The sequence below is a fragment of the Ixodes scapularis genome, unplaced genomic scaffold (assembly GCF_016920785.2).
Source record: "Ixodes scapularis isolate PalLabHiFi unplaced genomic scaffold, ASM1692078v2 PGA_scaffold6__148_contigs__length_123643588, whole genome shotgun sequence".
NCBI lineage: Eukaryota > Metazoa > Arthropoda > Arachnida > Ixodida > Ixodidae > Ixodes > Ixodes scapularis.
This window is the reverse complement of record NW_024609881.1, coordinates 102,953,807-102,970,366: the sequence shown is the minus strand read 5'-3', so window position 1 is coordinate 102,970,366 and position 16,560 is coordinate 102,953,807. Positions and strand designations below refer to the sequence as shown.

At 42.0% G+C, this 16,560-nt stretch overlaps 1 protein-coding gene across 2 annotated transcripts in view; it reads left to right on the top strand.

The window, feature by feature from the left end:
• LOC8024934 (cytochrome P450 3A14) overlaps positions 1-16,560 on the top strand; it is a 42,529-nt gene that overhangs the window by 10,022 nt on the left and 15,947 nt on the right. For both annotated transcript variants that reach the window (XM_040504878.2, XM_040221233.3), the window contains exons 3-7: positions 4,526-4,622; positions 5,884-5,936; positions 6,488-6,584; positions 7,679-7,804; positions 12,284-12,521. In XM_040504878.2, coding sequence (XP_040360812.1) covers positions 4,526-4,622; positions 5,884-5,936; positions 6,488-6,584; positions 7,679-7,804; positions 12,284-12,521 — 611 coding nt within the window. The remainder of the gene's footprint in view (positions 1-4,525; positions 4,623-5,883; positions 5,937-6,487; positions 6,585-7,678; positions 7,805-12,283; positions 12,522-16,560) is intronic.

Sequence of the window (16,560 nt, the reverse complement as noted above, 5' to 3'; positions counted from 1 at the left end):
CACCCCGAAAGCCATACGAAAATAGTTTATCTAAAAGTATACCATGGTTGATGCAGTCGAACGCTTTACTAAAGTCAAGGACGACGCCAACCGTTGTTAACTTTTTTCTAAATTGTCTAAAATGATTTCTTTTTGGTGCAAAAGTGCAGACTCGGTAGACCTAAATTTTCTAAATCCAAACTGAGATTCTATTAATACACTATGATGATCTGAGGAATTTGTAATACTTGAAGGCATGAGCTTTTCTAAGGTTTTTGAAAAAATAGGAAGAATGGATATTGGAGGATAGTTCCCCATACTATTTCTATCTCCTGACTTAAACAGTACTGTTACTTTTGCTATTTTCATGCCTGTGGGAAACACACGCGACGAAAGACCAAGGTTTCAAATATGCATTAAACAAGGCACAATGAGGTGGACAACGAATTTCATGGGCTTAATGTTTATACTATCAGCATCGCAACTGTAATTGTTGCTAACATTATTTATCGTCAAAAACTTCATATTCATCGGTAGGATAAACAAATATAGTATCAAAAACTCTGGGTATATTTTGTGCTGCATCACTGAGTAGGTACCAGACCCGACGTTCCCAAAATGACGATTAAAAGCATCTGATAGTGCAGAACCACACTTTTCTATCCCATCAATAAATAATTTTTCTATTCTATCACTGTTAGTATTTTTGCCCAAGAGAGTATTAAGTCTTTTCCAATGAAGTCAGGATGCTTCATACATTCAGAATCAAAAAGTTGGTTATAATAGTTCCGCTTCTCACGCCGCAAATCTGCGTTCAGGTGCTTTCTCAGTGACTTAAATTCTGCTAGTTTCATCAAGCTTCGCGATATTAAAAAATGCTTTATATAAGCGAGCTTTGACACGCATTGATTTTAAGTGACCTTTAGTAACGCAGGGTTCGCGGGCACGTCTATCAGTTCTAACCAATCTTAATGGAAATGAAGACGTATAGATACTTTTAAAAACCTTAATAAATTTGTCGGAGTCTTTATTTATATCATTTGTCACTATTATACTGCTCCAGTTCGCGCTCTCAACGTTTCTTCTAAACGCCTGCAACGCTTTATCATTAACAATATTAATGTACCTGGCGGGTTGAGCTGCATTGACCTTCGTTCTAACTTTGGCGTTTTGTTTATGAATCAGCATGAATATAGACAAATGATCACTCAAATCTAAACACATTACTCTAAAAGTAATATTTGACCTATCATGATTTGCAATAAGGAAGTACGTGGCGCTGTTATGCACGTGGGGAGAGATATGACATTCTGAAGATTATGTGCGGTCAGTAATAAAAATAACTTCGACTGATTACGTGATAGATCAAGAAAATAAATATTTAGGTAACCTCCAAGGATGAAATTGCATTTTATTTTAGTCATAGAGCTAAACAACTTTTCTAGAAATTCAAAAAACTTGGACAGATTTCCATATGGTGGGCGGTAAACAACATAATGCACTTCAAGGTTTTTACGTATGCCTAGTATTTTGTAATGACCTGTAATTGCTGAGTATTCGAAAGCAATATCAAAACCTTTGTTTGTCATCGAGATGGATATACCACCCCCGCGGTTTTGTTTGCGGATGAGATAAAAGTGTTCATATCCCGGTAAAAAAAAAACATCGTCGTCATCGCTGTACCAGGTTTCAGTGAGCATGATGATATCGAACATTGGTTGAAAAGTGTTAAAAAGTAAAAAGAGGTAATCGTTTTGAGATCGCGCTGACCTAACGTTAAGGTGAAAGAATTTGAGACATTTCTTGTCAGTTTTTCCGGACAACGCGTTCACTTTGTGAGGGCGGTAAAATGCTCCGCCATCGAGAATTGTGAAGTTATACAAAAATACAGCAGTCATCGAAATATTCTACGCCAATTCCTAATTTTTTCAACATCACCCAGGCAAGTGAGGTTTAGTACATGTGACGTCTCATCCTTACGCGCAAATATTTTGCCACCAGAGGACAACACAAACTTTCACACAACCCTTCTTTTCTGCGCGATGGCCGTTCCCAGCAGTTTCTTGTTCAAGTCTGTCAAGTGTTCGTTTACATAAACCGGTGACTCGGCTCCGCCAAACCCAACAAATGCAGTAAGGATCCGTTTTTTTTTGGCCTTTTTCAAAATTTCGTTCCCTTTTTATTGCTGGATGAAGCGAACAATTATATTCTTTTTATCTGGCATAAAAGTGGCCACGCGGTGGCATATGTCAATGTCCGCATCCGCCACTGGTACATCAAGAAGGGCGCCGGTTCTTTGTGCTAAACGTGACGGCGAATTCTCCCGCTATACTTCGTCTCACCTTACGATGGACTAAAGGCAAAAGCTACGGACCGCGAGATCCAATCACGAGCCACTTAAAAATTGTGCGGTATTTCGCTTCGGTGCCTGTATCGGTGCCCGCGTCTCGAATCACTGATGAGGGGACGGTTGGACTGTGGTTCGAATCAAGAGCACTAAGTGACTCAGAAATTTTACATCGCAAAGGAAGCCACGACATATAGGCTTTTTGCAGCGTCGAAGCTATAGGAATGATGCTGCGCCTTGGATTCGAGCGTTATTCGTCCACCCCTAATCAATGTTAAGCGTGTCATAGTATAGCGTGGAACGTGATTGAAACTGGCGGCCCGTGGCTTTGGCCTTTAGTCCATCGTAGGATCAGACAAAGTATAGGAAGGTAGAACTCTAGTGTTTGGTCTACAAAAAGTCAATTCTATCTCCTAAGCAGAAGAAAAATGGCCGCGCAACGATATATCGAGCAATACACATCGGGAATGGAAGCGCCTTTTAAGGCCCTTACAAAGAACATAACCATTCATTCCAAGCAATTTAAAAGACAGAATACGCGTACTTGCTTTCAGGTAATTACAAAGCAAATACAAAAATGCTCGACGCATTTTAAGCTCGTCTGTGTTAGCCAGCCGTTTGTGGCGAGAGCTTAGAACGGGCAGTTTTGGAAAAAGGTGACACAACGTTGCAAATATTACGGTACAAAAAAATGTACGGTATATAAAAATATTTGTTTCTGATAGAGCAATAAATGAAACTTCTAAACACGCCAATGACGTTAATAAACAAATTTAGCATAGCGTTAACGCAGGCTACTGTTGGCTACCGTGAGCACGGCAACGCTCCTGGCGTGCGCTGAAAGTTGTGCTTCAAAGGCACAGCGCGAGCTTCTGGTTGTAATTTTGCACCGCACGGTGGCCTGCGGTAGCAAACGTTCTATCAAGAACCATAGAAGAGTTTGATCACGTGTTACATTACACTAAAACCGAGACGGTAAGCAGCAAGTTGCGCGCCTGTGACACGAAGACATCAATACTGTGAACGCTGCTCTTCCGAAGCATGACGGTCACAGTGCGCGGCTCATTTTTTAGAGCACTATTGGACAGACAAAGTGCAAACACGATATCTTGATCACCCTCAGAAATATTCTCCCTCACAGAGTAACGTTGCCGGTGCTTAAACCCCCTCGCCCACCACAAAGCTTCGCAAGTTGAGGTTTCTGCAACTTTTAAATATTAGCATGCTCGTTTGGTTAACGCGCATCGACATCTCCGTCACGTGTAATATGTTCCTGCCCTAACCACTTCGTATTTTTAGACAAATAAATCATTTTTAGCCCACTGACCAGCCCAGCGAATTGGCGCACGGGAAATCCTGAAGAATCTATTCCCGTCTCTTCCGCCATCTTGGAATTAACGCCCCGCCACCTATAGGGCATTGGAGTTGCGAATACCGGGGGGGGGGAGAAAGGCATGGGGGGGGGGGGGCGTCTTCTTGAAAGTTTGCCAATTGAGTTGATCTGTTAATGCTTGTAGATAGTAAAAAAGACACACAATAAAAGGTGCTTGACTGAACTGAGGACTAATCTAGCTGGCTAGGTCATCGTCTAGTGGTGTTGAACTACTCATAAGGAAGAGAAGAAAGCGAGAGAGAAAGAGAAATAGAGCAGGCAATACTGAGGCGAAGGTGTTAGGTAATGTCAGCGGGAATGTTCTGGCAAGATAGTGGGGGAAATTCTTGAGATTGCTGAGAATGCTTTATGCGAGATATTACCCATAAAGGTCTGTTTAAATGATCGTCTTGATCAAATTTGGATAGCCTAGTTCAAATACACATTCTGCTCGAGACAACCGTCAAATAAAATTAGCTGTAACCAGGATTTTTGAAAAATATTTGAACAAAAGGTTTGTTACTTTTAAGTTGTTTGTCGAATATTCAATATGTGTAATAACCCTTCATATGACACTATCTGCGCACGGAAGTTATTCAGGGTGTTTCAAGAATGGTGGGTAGTTTTGACCTTAGGGTGCATGAGACGTAAAGCGATTTCTACGATTCTCTGCAAGCTTTAAGTATTTAGATTAAAAAAACCTAAATATTTATAGGTAAAGATTGACAGATTTAGCAAAAATAACCTCCCTCCCTCGAAAAAAAGAAGAAAAAAGTAAAGAACAAAGTCATACGCGCCATGAATTTAGCAGTCTATTTGTTTTGCAGATGGAGACGAAAAACGTTTTCCTACTTCAAAGACCTTGGAATTCCTGGACCCAAACCAAGTCTGATTTGGGGAAATCTTTGGGAATACCATCAAAATGTAAATATGGCTGCTTACTCGAAATTTCGAAGCCGTATGCTATTGCGAAAAATAAATGCTCTAGAAAGAAGTATAATTTAAGGCTAACACTTCATGACAAGATCTTGTGTTCGCTCTTGATTGGTGTGGAGGTTTGGACTATTTATTTTTTCGTGCATACTTGCTAAAAATCTTTTTCTTGGCAACGAGTTTATTACAGTAAGTTTATATAGGCTATTGATAAGTTTAAGAATCTGATTTTAATTATATTTAGCTCTTTAAATTATGTTTATGAAGTTCTGCAATATCCTTGGAATGTAATTCTTATTAGTTAGCATGCGCTGAGCATAAACCGATGTAAAGAAAATGTACAGTGAAAGCACGATCATTTAAATGGTGCATTTGTGTCTCCGTGCCTATTTTATCCAACTGCCACGTGCAGTAACACATGACCGCAATATGAAGTGTAGTTTACTGAGGGGTATGTCTAGTCGGCTTTTACGTGGTACTAAATATCATGTGAAGAACAATCGCAAAAATGTATGGGTGTTTTTGCAAATGCTTAAAAAATCTAGACAACTAGGGTGGTTAATAAGAGAAAGAAACGTTTTGTGAAAAGCCCAAAAAGTCTTTTCTGTTCTCAACCTTGCTATTTGTAAACATTTTTGAACCAATTATGAGATACACCCTGTATAGAGGTCCAGCAGCAGCGTCCTGTTTAAGCGCTTCGTCCTCTTGTTCATCGTTTTTGTTTCTGATTTTCTCTGTATGTCACCAGAATGTGATAATATCACTAGAGAGATTAGATACCAAGCAAGCATGGGTTAGATGGCACGTTAACTGTCAGATACACATACAAATTATTTAGTCACAAAAAAGATTTCGTATAGATTTGAATGTATGGTTACTATACCCTGATCACAAATTTATGGTTATTTTCAGTGGCTAAGATATCAACTATTCAAAACAGTGCTATCGAACACCATTACACTTCATGACCCAACTTTAGTTTGGTGACTGTGAATTGATATCAAAATACCATAATTTAAACTACATAATGGCAATATAAAAATAAAGCCACTCACATTGCTGAGCATTTCGTACCACGAATGATGTCCTCCAAATATGGTTAGATGTGTGTCGTTTGATACATTATTAGATTAACTTTCAAAAATTGGATCTAGGTCATATTTGCTTGAAGGTGTCGGGGTGTGCCTATTCATTAGTTTTATCAACATTAATCGACTCATATAGTGACCCATACTGATTGTTTTACTGACAGGGGTTGTTCCGAGCCCTGGATAAGTGGTGCAAGGAATATGGTGATATATTTGGGTAAGACTTTCAATGTAATAAATTTTGGAACAGTTAGAAATATAGGAAAAAAGTGTCTGGCTTGCTGTATTTCCTAATGACCTAACGTTCGGACACGTACATTTGCTATAACATCATAATTGTTTTCATATTTTTATCTTGCTTTTAGTGCGCAAAGTGTAATGGAGGAATTTAAACATTTTGGAGCGTATGCTTTATACAAGAAGGATTTTATGATACTTCCGCTTAAGAAAGAATACGTAGTTAACAGGCTCTCCAAGTTAAGTTTGATAAAAATGGGAATATTTGGCAATACTTTGCCAGTATGGGCTGGTCTTTCTATGATATTGCCATATTTCAGGAGAGTACATTTACTCGAAGAATTTTTATTCGGCCGGTGTGGGTGAATCCATATTTCACTGTCGTATTTAAATGAAGTTAATCCAACAGGGATACATTGTTAGAGTAAAGCGTCTAAAAATAATTTGGCTATCGCAATAGCAATAGTATCTGAAATTATCCTCTTTGCCATGCTTCGCTCAAGCATATACCGGTCATTGATTTTCTTTCAGCTTCTACAATGGAGATGTTCCAATGCTTGTTGTGAAGGACCTTGAGTTCCTGAAGCACGTCTTTATTAAAAACTTTTCGAATTTCACTGACCGTGGCGTGAGTGTTGCTTTTGCTATTAATCCTACTGCCGATTTTTTTTTGCAACTTAATTTTCCGAATTTACTGAGTGAATTTCTATTAAAACCATGGGCACTCTTCGGTTTTTCTCCTTGTCGCTTAATAGAAGAAATGTTGAGTTAGAGTGAAAGTAAACAAAATAGTGTATAACTTCCTAATGACCACTTTCGCGCAGTTTTACACGAATTGCACTTCCCCAACAATCACTTTGTTAAGAATCTGCAGAAAAACTCCAAAGAGTTACGGAATCACTAATTAAAAGTTCCAGTTTTATATTAAAGAACGCACGGATCTCTTTAAAGAAGAAGCAAACAAAAGGTCTCAGCTCAGAGGCCCAGATAGATGGCGCCGATACTAGCCCCAGATGTGTATCACAAGGAATGGCTGAGTTGGAATCATTGTTATTAATATAGTATATAGGTGATTTAGTTTTTTAAGTAAGGTCTCTGAAATAATTAAAGCTCTAGAAATTTAGTGACTATTTCCTCTTTGTACTGATTGTGATGCTATATCGATGACATCTGGTTTTAAAAAAAGGTTTGTTAGACGTCTTTTGGCAACATCTGGCTACAAAAGCATTTGAGGAGTATGCAGTTTTTATTCCGAGGCTGGTTTACTTATCTATGTTAAATAAATACTTGGAAAAGTTTAAAAGAAGACCGTTTGTGGGTCGAGGAATCATCCTGGCACCCAACTTTGCACGATGATACCCAAGTAAAAATTGTTTTTAGGTTATGTCCTACTGATTACCCGAAACTACGACACTGCCGAGTTTAATCGCATCGGTAAGACATTGAAAATTTCAAAGTTTTTGTCATATATTTAGTAAAAAATGCAAAACCTTTTGTGAAGGTAAAAACAAGTACGGTAAGCATAGCGCTTTGCAAGTTCCGTTTAAAGAAGTCCTTCCAATTTTGTTTTTTATTTGCATAGCCGGAATTAGGAGGAAACTGATGAGTGAATTGGTAGATGAGGAACGTGCACTGACATTCTAGAAGGCCCATGTATGCCAAGTGTCTCCAAACAGAAAGACATGGCAGCGCTTGGTGGATTTATTTATGTTTATTTTGCAGATAACGATGAGGACCGATGAAATGCACCCATTTGTTGGAAATGCCGTGGCTCATGCCAAGGGGTCCCACTGGAAAAGCCTCCGGCAGAGCATCAGTCCTGGGTTCACCAAGCTCAAGCTCAAGCTGGTACGAGACACGTCCATTGGTCATATGCACATTTAAGCAAACTACAGTAAACACGTAAAACTATTGTTGTCACTTATAAACAAATTTAAAAGATTTAAACAGGGCGAAAAGAAAACAAGAAGTACGACCAGAATGATGAGGACAATACAAAATATAATTCCAACCGGCAGCTTGAACAGGTATTGCTGTTTCTCGAAGAAGCCAATCGCCTCAGCGGTAACCTGGCTAAGGAGGGAAGGTAAAAAAAAAATGAAGAAAAGAGAGAAATGAGAAGGGTCTTTGTCGGCGAAGTGACGCGCGTGAAAGTTTGGCATTAGCCCACTTATTTGGGCAAAAGTTGGCTAAGACACAGAGAAAGAAACACACAGCAAGAGAGAGCGAGAGAGAGAGAGAGAGAAAGAGAGAGAGAGATGCAGAATAAATAAAGGTCATGGGAAGAATGCGAACTATAACATATTGTTGTCTAGTTTTATTTCTAAGAGGAGTGAAAGAATAAGAGATTCGTTGTAGATGTTTAAGAGCACTATGATTATTAAATTTGAAGATAAATTTAGGGATAATAGAGCATTATGAATCAGAATATGGCTGGGTGTATTTAAAGGCCGCTGTACAAACGGGACGTTCTGCAGGGAAGAACCTTCTCTCCCGAAGCTAGAGACGGAGAGGGAAAGGGCCAGCGTCGGGTGGAAAGAGCGTCTAGAGAATGGGATTAGCCTCGGGGCGAGCCATCCTCTCGAGAGGGAGTGGGGACGGAACAAAGCTGACGTGGGGGTTCCGGCTACTAGATGGAAGATAAGCTTGTCAAACGGCGACCGCGGATGCAAGGACGGGCACGCCAGAGAATTTGAAAATAGCTGCTTGATTAGCCGGAGGACCCACTGCGGTCTACTGGGTCTAGAAGGTGACTCGGATGAAGAAAGCTCGTTTTGCTCCAAAACTCTAAAAGAAAGTGAACTCTTGCCACAAATAAAAATAACACATACATGAAAAACTACGAAGGCACCTAAGCTTTCTCCTATGATGGGAGAATGCGTGAGCATTACAGGCAGAGTTATGTTGGCGCAACTTGCAATAAAGAAAGAAAAAAAAGTTATGTTGGCGCAACTAGGCGCAACGAGTAGCGCGCTAGTTTCACGATCAAGGGGGCCTAGCTTCGAAACCGGGCAGGGGATGGTTTTTTTCTCGTGTTCTTTTTTTTATTTCGTTTATTTTTTTTTGTTCGGTCACGTGACAATAAAAATCACATGAACAGAATTTTTTTTGGCCACGTCACCAGAGATTTTTTTTATTTCTCCTTTTCTTGTCTTTTTTTTCCCCTTTTTTTCGGTTTACGCTCCCTCTTGCAAAACTCTTTGCACCTATTTCGCGTTACTTTGGCGTTAGCCAAATCATTTTATTTATGGCAGGGAATTCTGCCGTACGTATCTTATGTTACTATTACCAATCCTGGCTTGCAATACGCATAGAGAATTTCGTCCGGCAACCAGTTTGGGAATGACGAGGCCAAATGTGTTATAATTTGTTTTTTTAGGTATAAGCATAATTTCGGCCTCGTTATCCGTCGGTCTCTATGATTGGCTCTTCAAGTATCTTTTGAGAAGGCAGACGACTGGCATTTTTAGAGTGCACGTGTGTCGACCAGAGTGAACATTGCTGAATCGCCTCCAGTGTGAATTTGGCCGTAAATAACTGGAGGCCCCGGGCAAACCCACCCAATGTAGAAAAGTATCTACCTTTCTGGTTTCATAGAGAACTATGAAAGGGACGAATCCCAGCCGAGTCAAACTACCGGCTTGCAAACGCAATCGTGTTGACAATAGCTCCAAGGAGTTTGTATGACTCTCTCTGGCGGTGTGCAGAGGGTAAAGGCACGGAGGTAATATAAGCTTTCGCCTAGTCACCTCGCAAACGGTTGGGTATTGGCTGCAGAGATCCATTTCGCTTTGTTTTATTACCGGGATTATAGCTTGATTTATGTTTTCCTAATTTCACAGACAGAACGAAATCGCTTTTCTCGTGTGGCGTCACGGCGGTGAGACAGAAATCAATCAGTGTACCGGAATTCGACGCTTGTGCTCGTTCTATAGCGCTTCTAAAAACCGTGCGATCACGGCTGTGCAACGTCAACAATGCATAAACTACAGTTACTTGTACTCGGATTGCATCGTGAGGGAACGACTATGACTGGGTAAACAGGAATAGGGAGAATGGGTGCGTGTGATTTGTTGAAGTTCGAATCAACAAATCAAGCTTCAACGAATGCGATAGTATTGCATTCACTCAACCAGCTATATGAGTTTTCAGACGGTATATACCTTCCAAGTATGCGATTCGTGTTCTGCCAGTGGTACCTCAGCTAAATTAAAAAGCAAAATCCACGTTGAAAAAAAAAAAAAAAAGTTTACGGTGACTCGAGCCGCTCCCGCGCCGAGTCATGTTTCACGTAAGCGTAATCTTGGGGTCGATGCACCGACGAGGGGTCTTCAATCATAAAAATAGTTTGATTACGATTATTGGCAACGCTAAAAATTTGGAAGCCAAGCAGTGAAGACAACGGCGTTCTTATAAATATTATATACATATTATTTTACACTGTTTGAATACGCTGCCGTCGTTATGTTCTTGAATTATTGGCTAGCTTGTGGCGGACAGGGAAGTCTTGCAGGACCATATGATAGGACCTACACTAAACCTGCCGCGCTTCGAAAAATGTTAGTCCAATGCATACAAGCTTGTTCAAGGCGGACGGAGCGTTGCGCATCCGGCAGAGCGCATTCGATCGCTGCCCGCGGCGTTTTTCTTTTTCTTTTTTTTTTTTTTTTGAGCAGCGAAATAATTTTTGGTCAAGCAGCAGGCCCCCTCTTCGGCGGGTTGTCCCCTCGGGGGAGGGCTAGGGTGCCTTCATGTGCGCTTCGCATAGGGTGATGCCAACTGCCTGTTTCCCTTTCCCACACCCTCGTCCACCGCCATTTTGTATCTCTCATTGTTTCCCCGTGTGCCGGAAAGTGGCCTTTGTGTCCACCGGTAATCCCATCCGAGAGGGAAAATGCTAATCCTCCCTCCGTGGGTTCCACAACGCTGCTCCGAACTTCTGAGATAAGGTGCTTGTTTCCGGGAGGGTTATAAGCCCCACGGATTATCGCCGAGGAACAAAATGGCTGCTGTTTTGTCGGCGAGTGGTATTACAAAGGGTGGCATCACCCTAGCAAAGCGCACATGAAGGCTCCCTAGGGAGGGCGGTAAACAGGTGGGGGAGGGCGGTGAAGGAAGGAAAAAAGGGCAGGAGAGGAGGAAACGCAGAAAAAGTGGAAAGCGCGAATTGTACGGCGGCCTTTAAGCGAAAATGGCTGGTGTATTTAAACAAAAAAAAAACGTGTATTATCACAAAAAGGTTATGTAAAAAAGATGAAACGCTTTTCAGTTATGTTTCAGCGTTACACACTTCACAGTGTCACATACTTCACTAACTACACCGCAGAGGGAAGATCTAAAACAAACATAAAAAGGGCGCTCATAAAGGAACTGTGCCCGCGAATAAGTGATTGTTAGCGCATCATATCTTCACTACGGGAAATACTGAGGCCATGGCAATATAACGGGGACAGCACAACCACGAACACTTCGTATTTTGGTTGTTTCTTATTTGAAACGAATCTGGGGATATTTGGCAATTATGTTCAATTTACACCAGCTCGTTTGCGGTCTTACTTTTTGTTCATGTCGTACCAAGCGAGCTAAGCTACGCGACTCTCCGGAGAGCAACTGCGGAAAGTGGAGGGTGCTTCACATCCCATAAAAAGTACGGGTGTTAAAAAACACCAAAAACAAAAAAAAAAGTTTTTATCTTGGGGTAAATGGACTATTCATCGCAGAAAGCTGGAACGTTGTGAGGATGTGACGCTAGCGTTTGGGATAGAGCGCGAAAGTTTGAGCACATGACGTTAGCTGGATCCAAAGATACTTTAGATAAACAATGTTTCTTTATGAGTGGACCCCCACTAGTCTAATACACTGTAGACCAATGTGGGATTAATGGCAGTAAAGAACACCTGTCAACAAGAAAAATAAATATTGCTCTCTTTCTTGCTTACAAATTGTTTTTTTTTTTTAATACTGAAATAAACGCTGTTGGCGTCCACAGTGCTATTTCTTGTTATGACAATGTTGAGCTTAGCTGGACGTCAGTTTAGAGAGAAATGTCTTATTTCTTAGTTATCTTTTGATCCAAGTAACGTCAGGCTCTAAAACTTTCGCGTTTTAAGCTATACACTAGCGTCACATTTTCACGGCGTTGGAGTTTTCTGCGATGCACACTTTATTTACCAGGACCAAAAAATACGGCTCTCTTTTCTGGGGAACGCCGTATACCTCGTTGGACTAGCCGCACTATCGGAAATTTGCCGTTCGATCAAAACATTCTCTTCTGCTATGCCTTGGTCAGCTTGACCAATCTCGTGTAATTTGTATCTGTCTGCCTAGATGATGGATCACATCACTCAAGTTGGCGACGTGTTTATGGAAGTTCTCGGCAAGAAAGCCGACCAGGGCCAAGAAGTCTGCATGTTCGAGGCGACGCAGGCGCTCACGATGGACTACATTGGCCGGGCGGCGCTCGGAATCGACAACAGTTTTCAGAACGATCAGAAGAATTCATTTCTCGTGACGGCTCAGCGAGCCTTCCGGGAAATCATGACCGGACCTTTCCACATGCTGGCCCGTAAGCTTGAGCTTTTTAGCGATAGCGTTATTGGGAACTCTGCTCAGACCTCGCTTGAAAGTGTTGATATTGGTCGCACCGTATCAAGACCATGGGAGAGAGTCGGCAACATAGTGCAAAGGTTGGCTTGACGGCATAGCACGTACTAGCAATGGCGTTGCGCCGCGCATATAAGGGAGTGTAAACGGGGTGCTAACGTTCCCTTCTAATCCGGTTTCCTCCGTTCCGTAGGAACCGCGTATTTGGGCAAGTGCGCCTTCATTGAATTGATGTAATGTCTACACCAGGAAGTCTTTTTTTTTTTCAATTCTTTCTTTTCAATAGGCTTTTCTAAATCCAGTCAAACAACATTGGGAGTCAACATTCTCATGGGCACCAAGTGCGTCATTTGATCAGAGTTCTCTTCGAACGCTGACCCAGCCTTTGTGTTCAATACATGTCCACTGTTCGTTCCAAATAATGGCGGACCCGAATATTTGGCTCAGGAGCTCTAGAGTGCTTGGACGTTTAAAAAAAGGGTCTATTGAGTCCCCAAAACTTCGGAAGTCATTGGGCTGTTTTCTAAAGACATATCATTCCGTTTTGCTTTGTCGATCGGTATGGGTACGATCGATACGATCGGCAAACGACATGTACAGGATAGCAAGGGAAACTGCGTACAGAATAGCAAGGGAAACTGCTTTGAAAATTGCTTGCTCTCACTGAAACGCTTTCGCAAGCACTAAGGATGAACGAAGTATAAATGTAAAAGCTTCCTTAGGGTGACTTTGTGTTTAAACTATGCGCCTGCTGCGTTAGAACTAGAAAAAAAAAATGCACAAAAGGGGAAAAAGAATAAAAAGTGAGGCCCTTCGTTGGACTCGCACCTAAAACTATGCGTGGATTACCGCCAGTAGACGAGGGCCCAGACCACCCGGCCACTATGCATACCCAATTTTCGAATGTTTAGAGCATTTATAAACATGTTTTGCCGATTTACGCCTAGAACCTGTTTGTTTTTCGTTTAACTGAGAAGATTGCGATCTTTCTCGGGCAGAACGTTACCCGCAGATCTTCAAGTACACTACAACGGTTCATTTCGGCCATATTTCCAGCCTCGTCATCCTGTTTCGGTGGCGAATTTGCATTTTTGTGGTCGAACCGAGGACGCGTTTTTGCAGACGTAGTTGAATGATCGAATCGGTCGTATCCGTACCGACCGTAGATGCAAAACGGGTTTTTATATCCATCAATTGTTAAGCCCCGTTCCGCTTCACGATGTACAGCAGCGGACCCTACGTGCCATGTCAGCCAGTCTGCTGTAATCCCCGCGCACCACGTGACTTATAGTTCCGCGGCTCGCTTCGTCCAACCGGAAGGACACGTGCACCCTCTGACGTCAATCCAGTGCGGTGGCGCTGTTGTCGGCTCTACGCATGCGCAGAGGCGTCACTTCTACCCGATTTGTCTAATGAGCACGTGCAGTGCCCACACTTGGTGTGGACATACTCGGGCTTGTTTGTAAACAGTGTGCTGGTGTATGCGGAGCGAGAGTTTGTCTGCTTCTTGCTCTGCGGTTCGGGTCACAACACAACGCCGAGCACTGATCGGCTTTGACTGAAGAATAGGGGGTAGGCCTTAAGGCAGGTTGCTTCGAGGTCTACCCACTACCCTTCGATCAGAGCCATTCAGAGTTCGACGTTCTGACTTCATCACAACCCCTGCAAAGAAGCAGACGAACTTGCGGTCCGCATAAATTAATTTCTTTCGGTTGTTTGTAGCGTCCGCTGTCGGACATCTCAAGATTAAATTGTAGATTGCCAACGTTTCTTTTGAACTTTTGACAACATGGTGACAGAACGCGACAGTTAAGGATGGCGTATTTAGGTTAATATGTTCCTGTGAAATACACTTACACGCGATTTTAAATTTATATAAAATCAGTTGCTGTAAAAAAGAGTTAACCTTTCAAATTCTTGTCTCCATAAGAGAGTGTGACAGGAAAATGATTGTCTACCTGTTCTTTTTTCGACTTTGGTGCATATATATAGCGGAAGGTTGTTGACATTCTTAGGCATCGTTAGGGAAACAGAAGTTCTAGGCACATGGGAATAAAAATGTTCCCAGACGTACATGTTAAACAAAAATGTAAAACAAAATCCTAGAAATATTCTGTGAAATAAATTTTTACTCTCTTCCCGAGATTACTTAGAATGCCAATATGGTGAAAACTGATACCCCTGCAAGGACTTCGGGATCCACCAGAAGAGGAATTTGAAAATAAAACTGAATTAAACACAATACATTTCATTAATGCAAAATGTAATTAAAATACACGTACTCAATTTATTGTTTTACGGAATCATCACGTGTTATTAATGTATTTAGTGCAAAGGTGCAAGCGAGTTGGACAAGGCTAACGATAATAATTCCTGAGGAGGAAACAAGGGGTATGAAGTAGAAACACAAATCTCCAACCACAGTGAGGTGACTGGTCCTGGTCCTGGTATTAAAACCACGAACCTCTCCATTGCCAGTGGAGCGCTCTACCAACTGAGGTAATCAGGAGTCAGCCGTCACAAGAGCAAATGGGTTTTAACGGCTGCCTCCCGTTTGCTCTACTGACGTCTAGCTTTTGGGCAGCTCAGTTGGTAACGCGCCAGTCACCTAACTGAGTATAGAGATTTGTTTTTGTCCTTTGTCTCCTTTGTTTCCCTTCTCCAGCGATTATTATCGTTATCCTTGTCCAGTTCATTTACACCTTTGCATTATTGGCGTTATCATCATAACCTTAATATATAGGCCATTCGCTTTTGTTGGTGTTAGACTGGTGGCAGCTGTTAAAAACCGTTTGCTCTACTGACGTTTAATTCCTGGTTAGCTGCGTTGGTAGAGCGCTCAGCTGAAAATAGAGGTATCTAGTTCGATGCCAGGACCAGGTGGAGTTTTTCAGTGGCGTAGCAGTCATTCGATTGTGTTTGGAGATTTGTGTTTGTCCTGTGTTCCTCCTTGTTCCCCATTTCCAGGGATTATTATCGTAAGAACTATCACGAATTTGAAACCGGGTGGCTAGAAAACGCATGCAATTGAGGAGAGGTGCGTTCTGCACCCTTATGGTACGTCCTAAACTCAAAGACCCACGTTTGATTTTTGTCTTTGTCACTTGCGTTTATTAAACTTATATCGTGTTTTAGCTACATCATCCGGTTTTAGCGACACGGAATTGAACCTTGAATGCGTATGCGAATGCATATACGTATGCGCGGCGCGCGTATGTGGAGCGAAAGCACGCACTCCTTCACGTTCACACCCTCTTAAAAAAACATGACGTCCTCGACGTCGTTCTAGAGGTCGTCCTTGAGCTCGCTCTAGACGTCGTCCTTTAGGACGTCGTCCTCGACGTCGTCGTAGACACCGTGCTTGACGTCGTCTGTATGACGACATACAGAACGACATCTAGGGCGACACCTAGGGTGACCTTTAGGACGACCTCTAGGACAACATCGAGGACGAGGTCCTAGAGGTCGTCTATGAAATCGCCCTTGAGGTCGTCCTAGAGGTCATCTTTGACGTCGTCCTCCAGTACCCGATCACCAGCACAAAACAAATGTTTGGCACAGTCTATTTTTAGAGTGCCTGCTCGACTGCAAGGCCTGCTTCTACTGACGTCACGGCACTGAAAAGGGGAATATATTTGAATTCTGGTTTCTGCAACATTTTTATTTCCCGATTTCACCGCAACTGCAAGGAATTTTGTGATTCTAATCAGTATATCCGAAAGGGAAAACGCCGAGGATTCAGAAAATATAGTTAGTTGGGGTAGCTCAAAAAATCGCCGGAGTGCCCCTTTAGACGATTACACAAAGACAGAAGATTAGGCGATTAGACAATGACGAAGCAATTACTCAATTTCGAAGTGGTGCGCTGCGGTCGCGCTGAATGTCGATAATTGCGTCGTAAACCATTCATAAAGTAAAGTGTCTACTCATCATACTCGTCGTCGTATTCCCAAGGAGCTGCGTGAGGAGTCTTATGGCGAATGTTATGGCTATTTATAGAC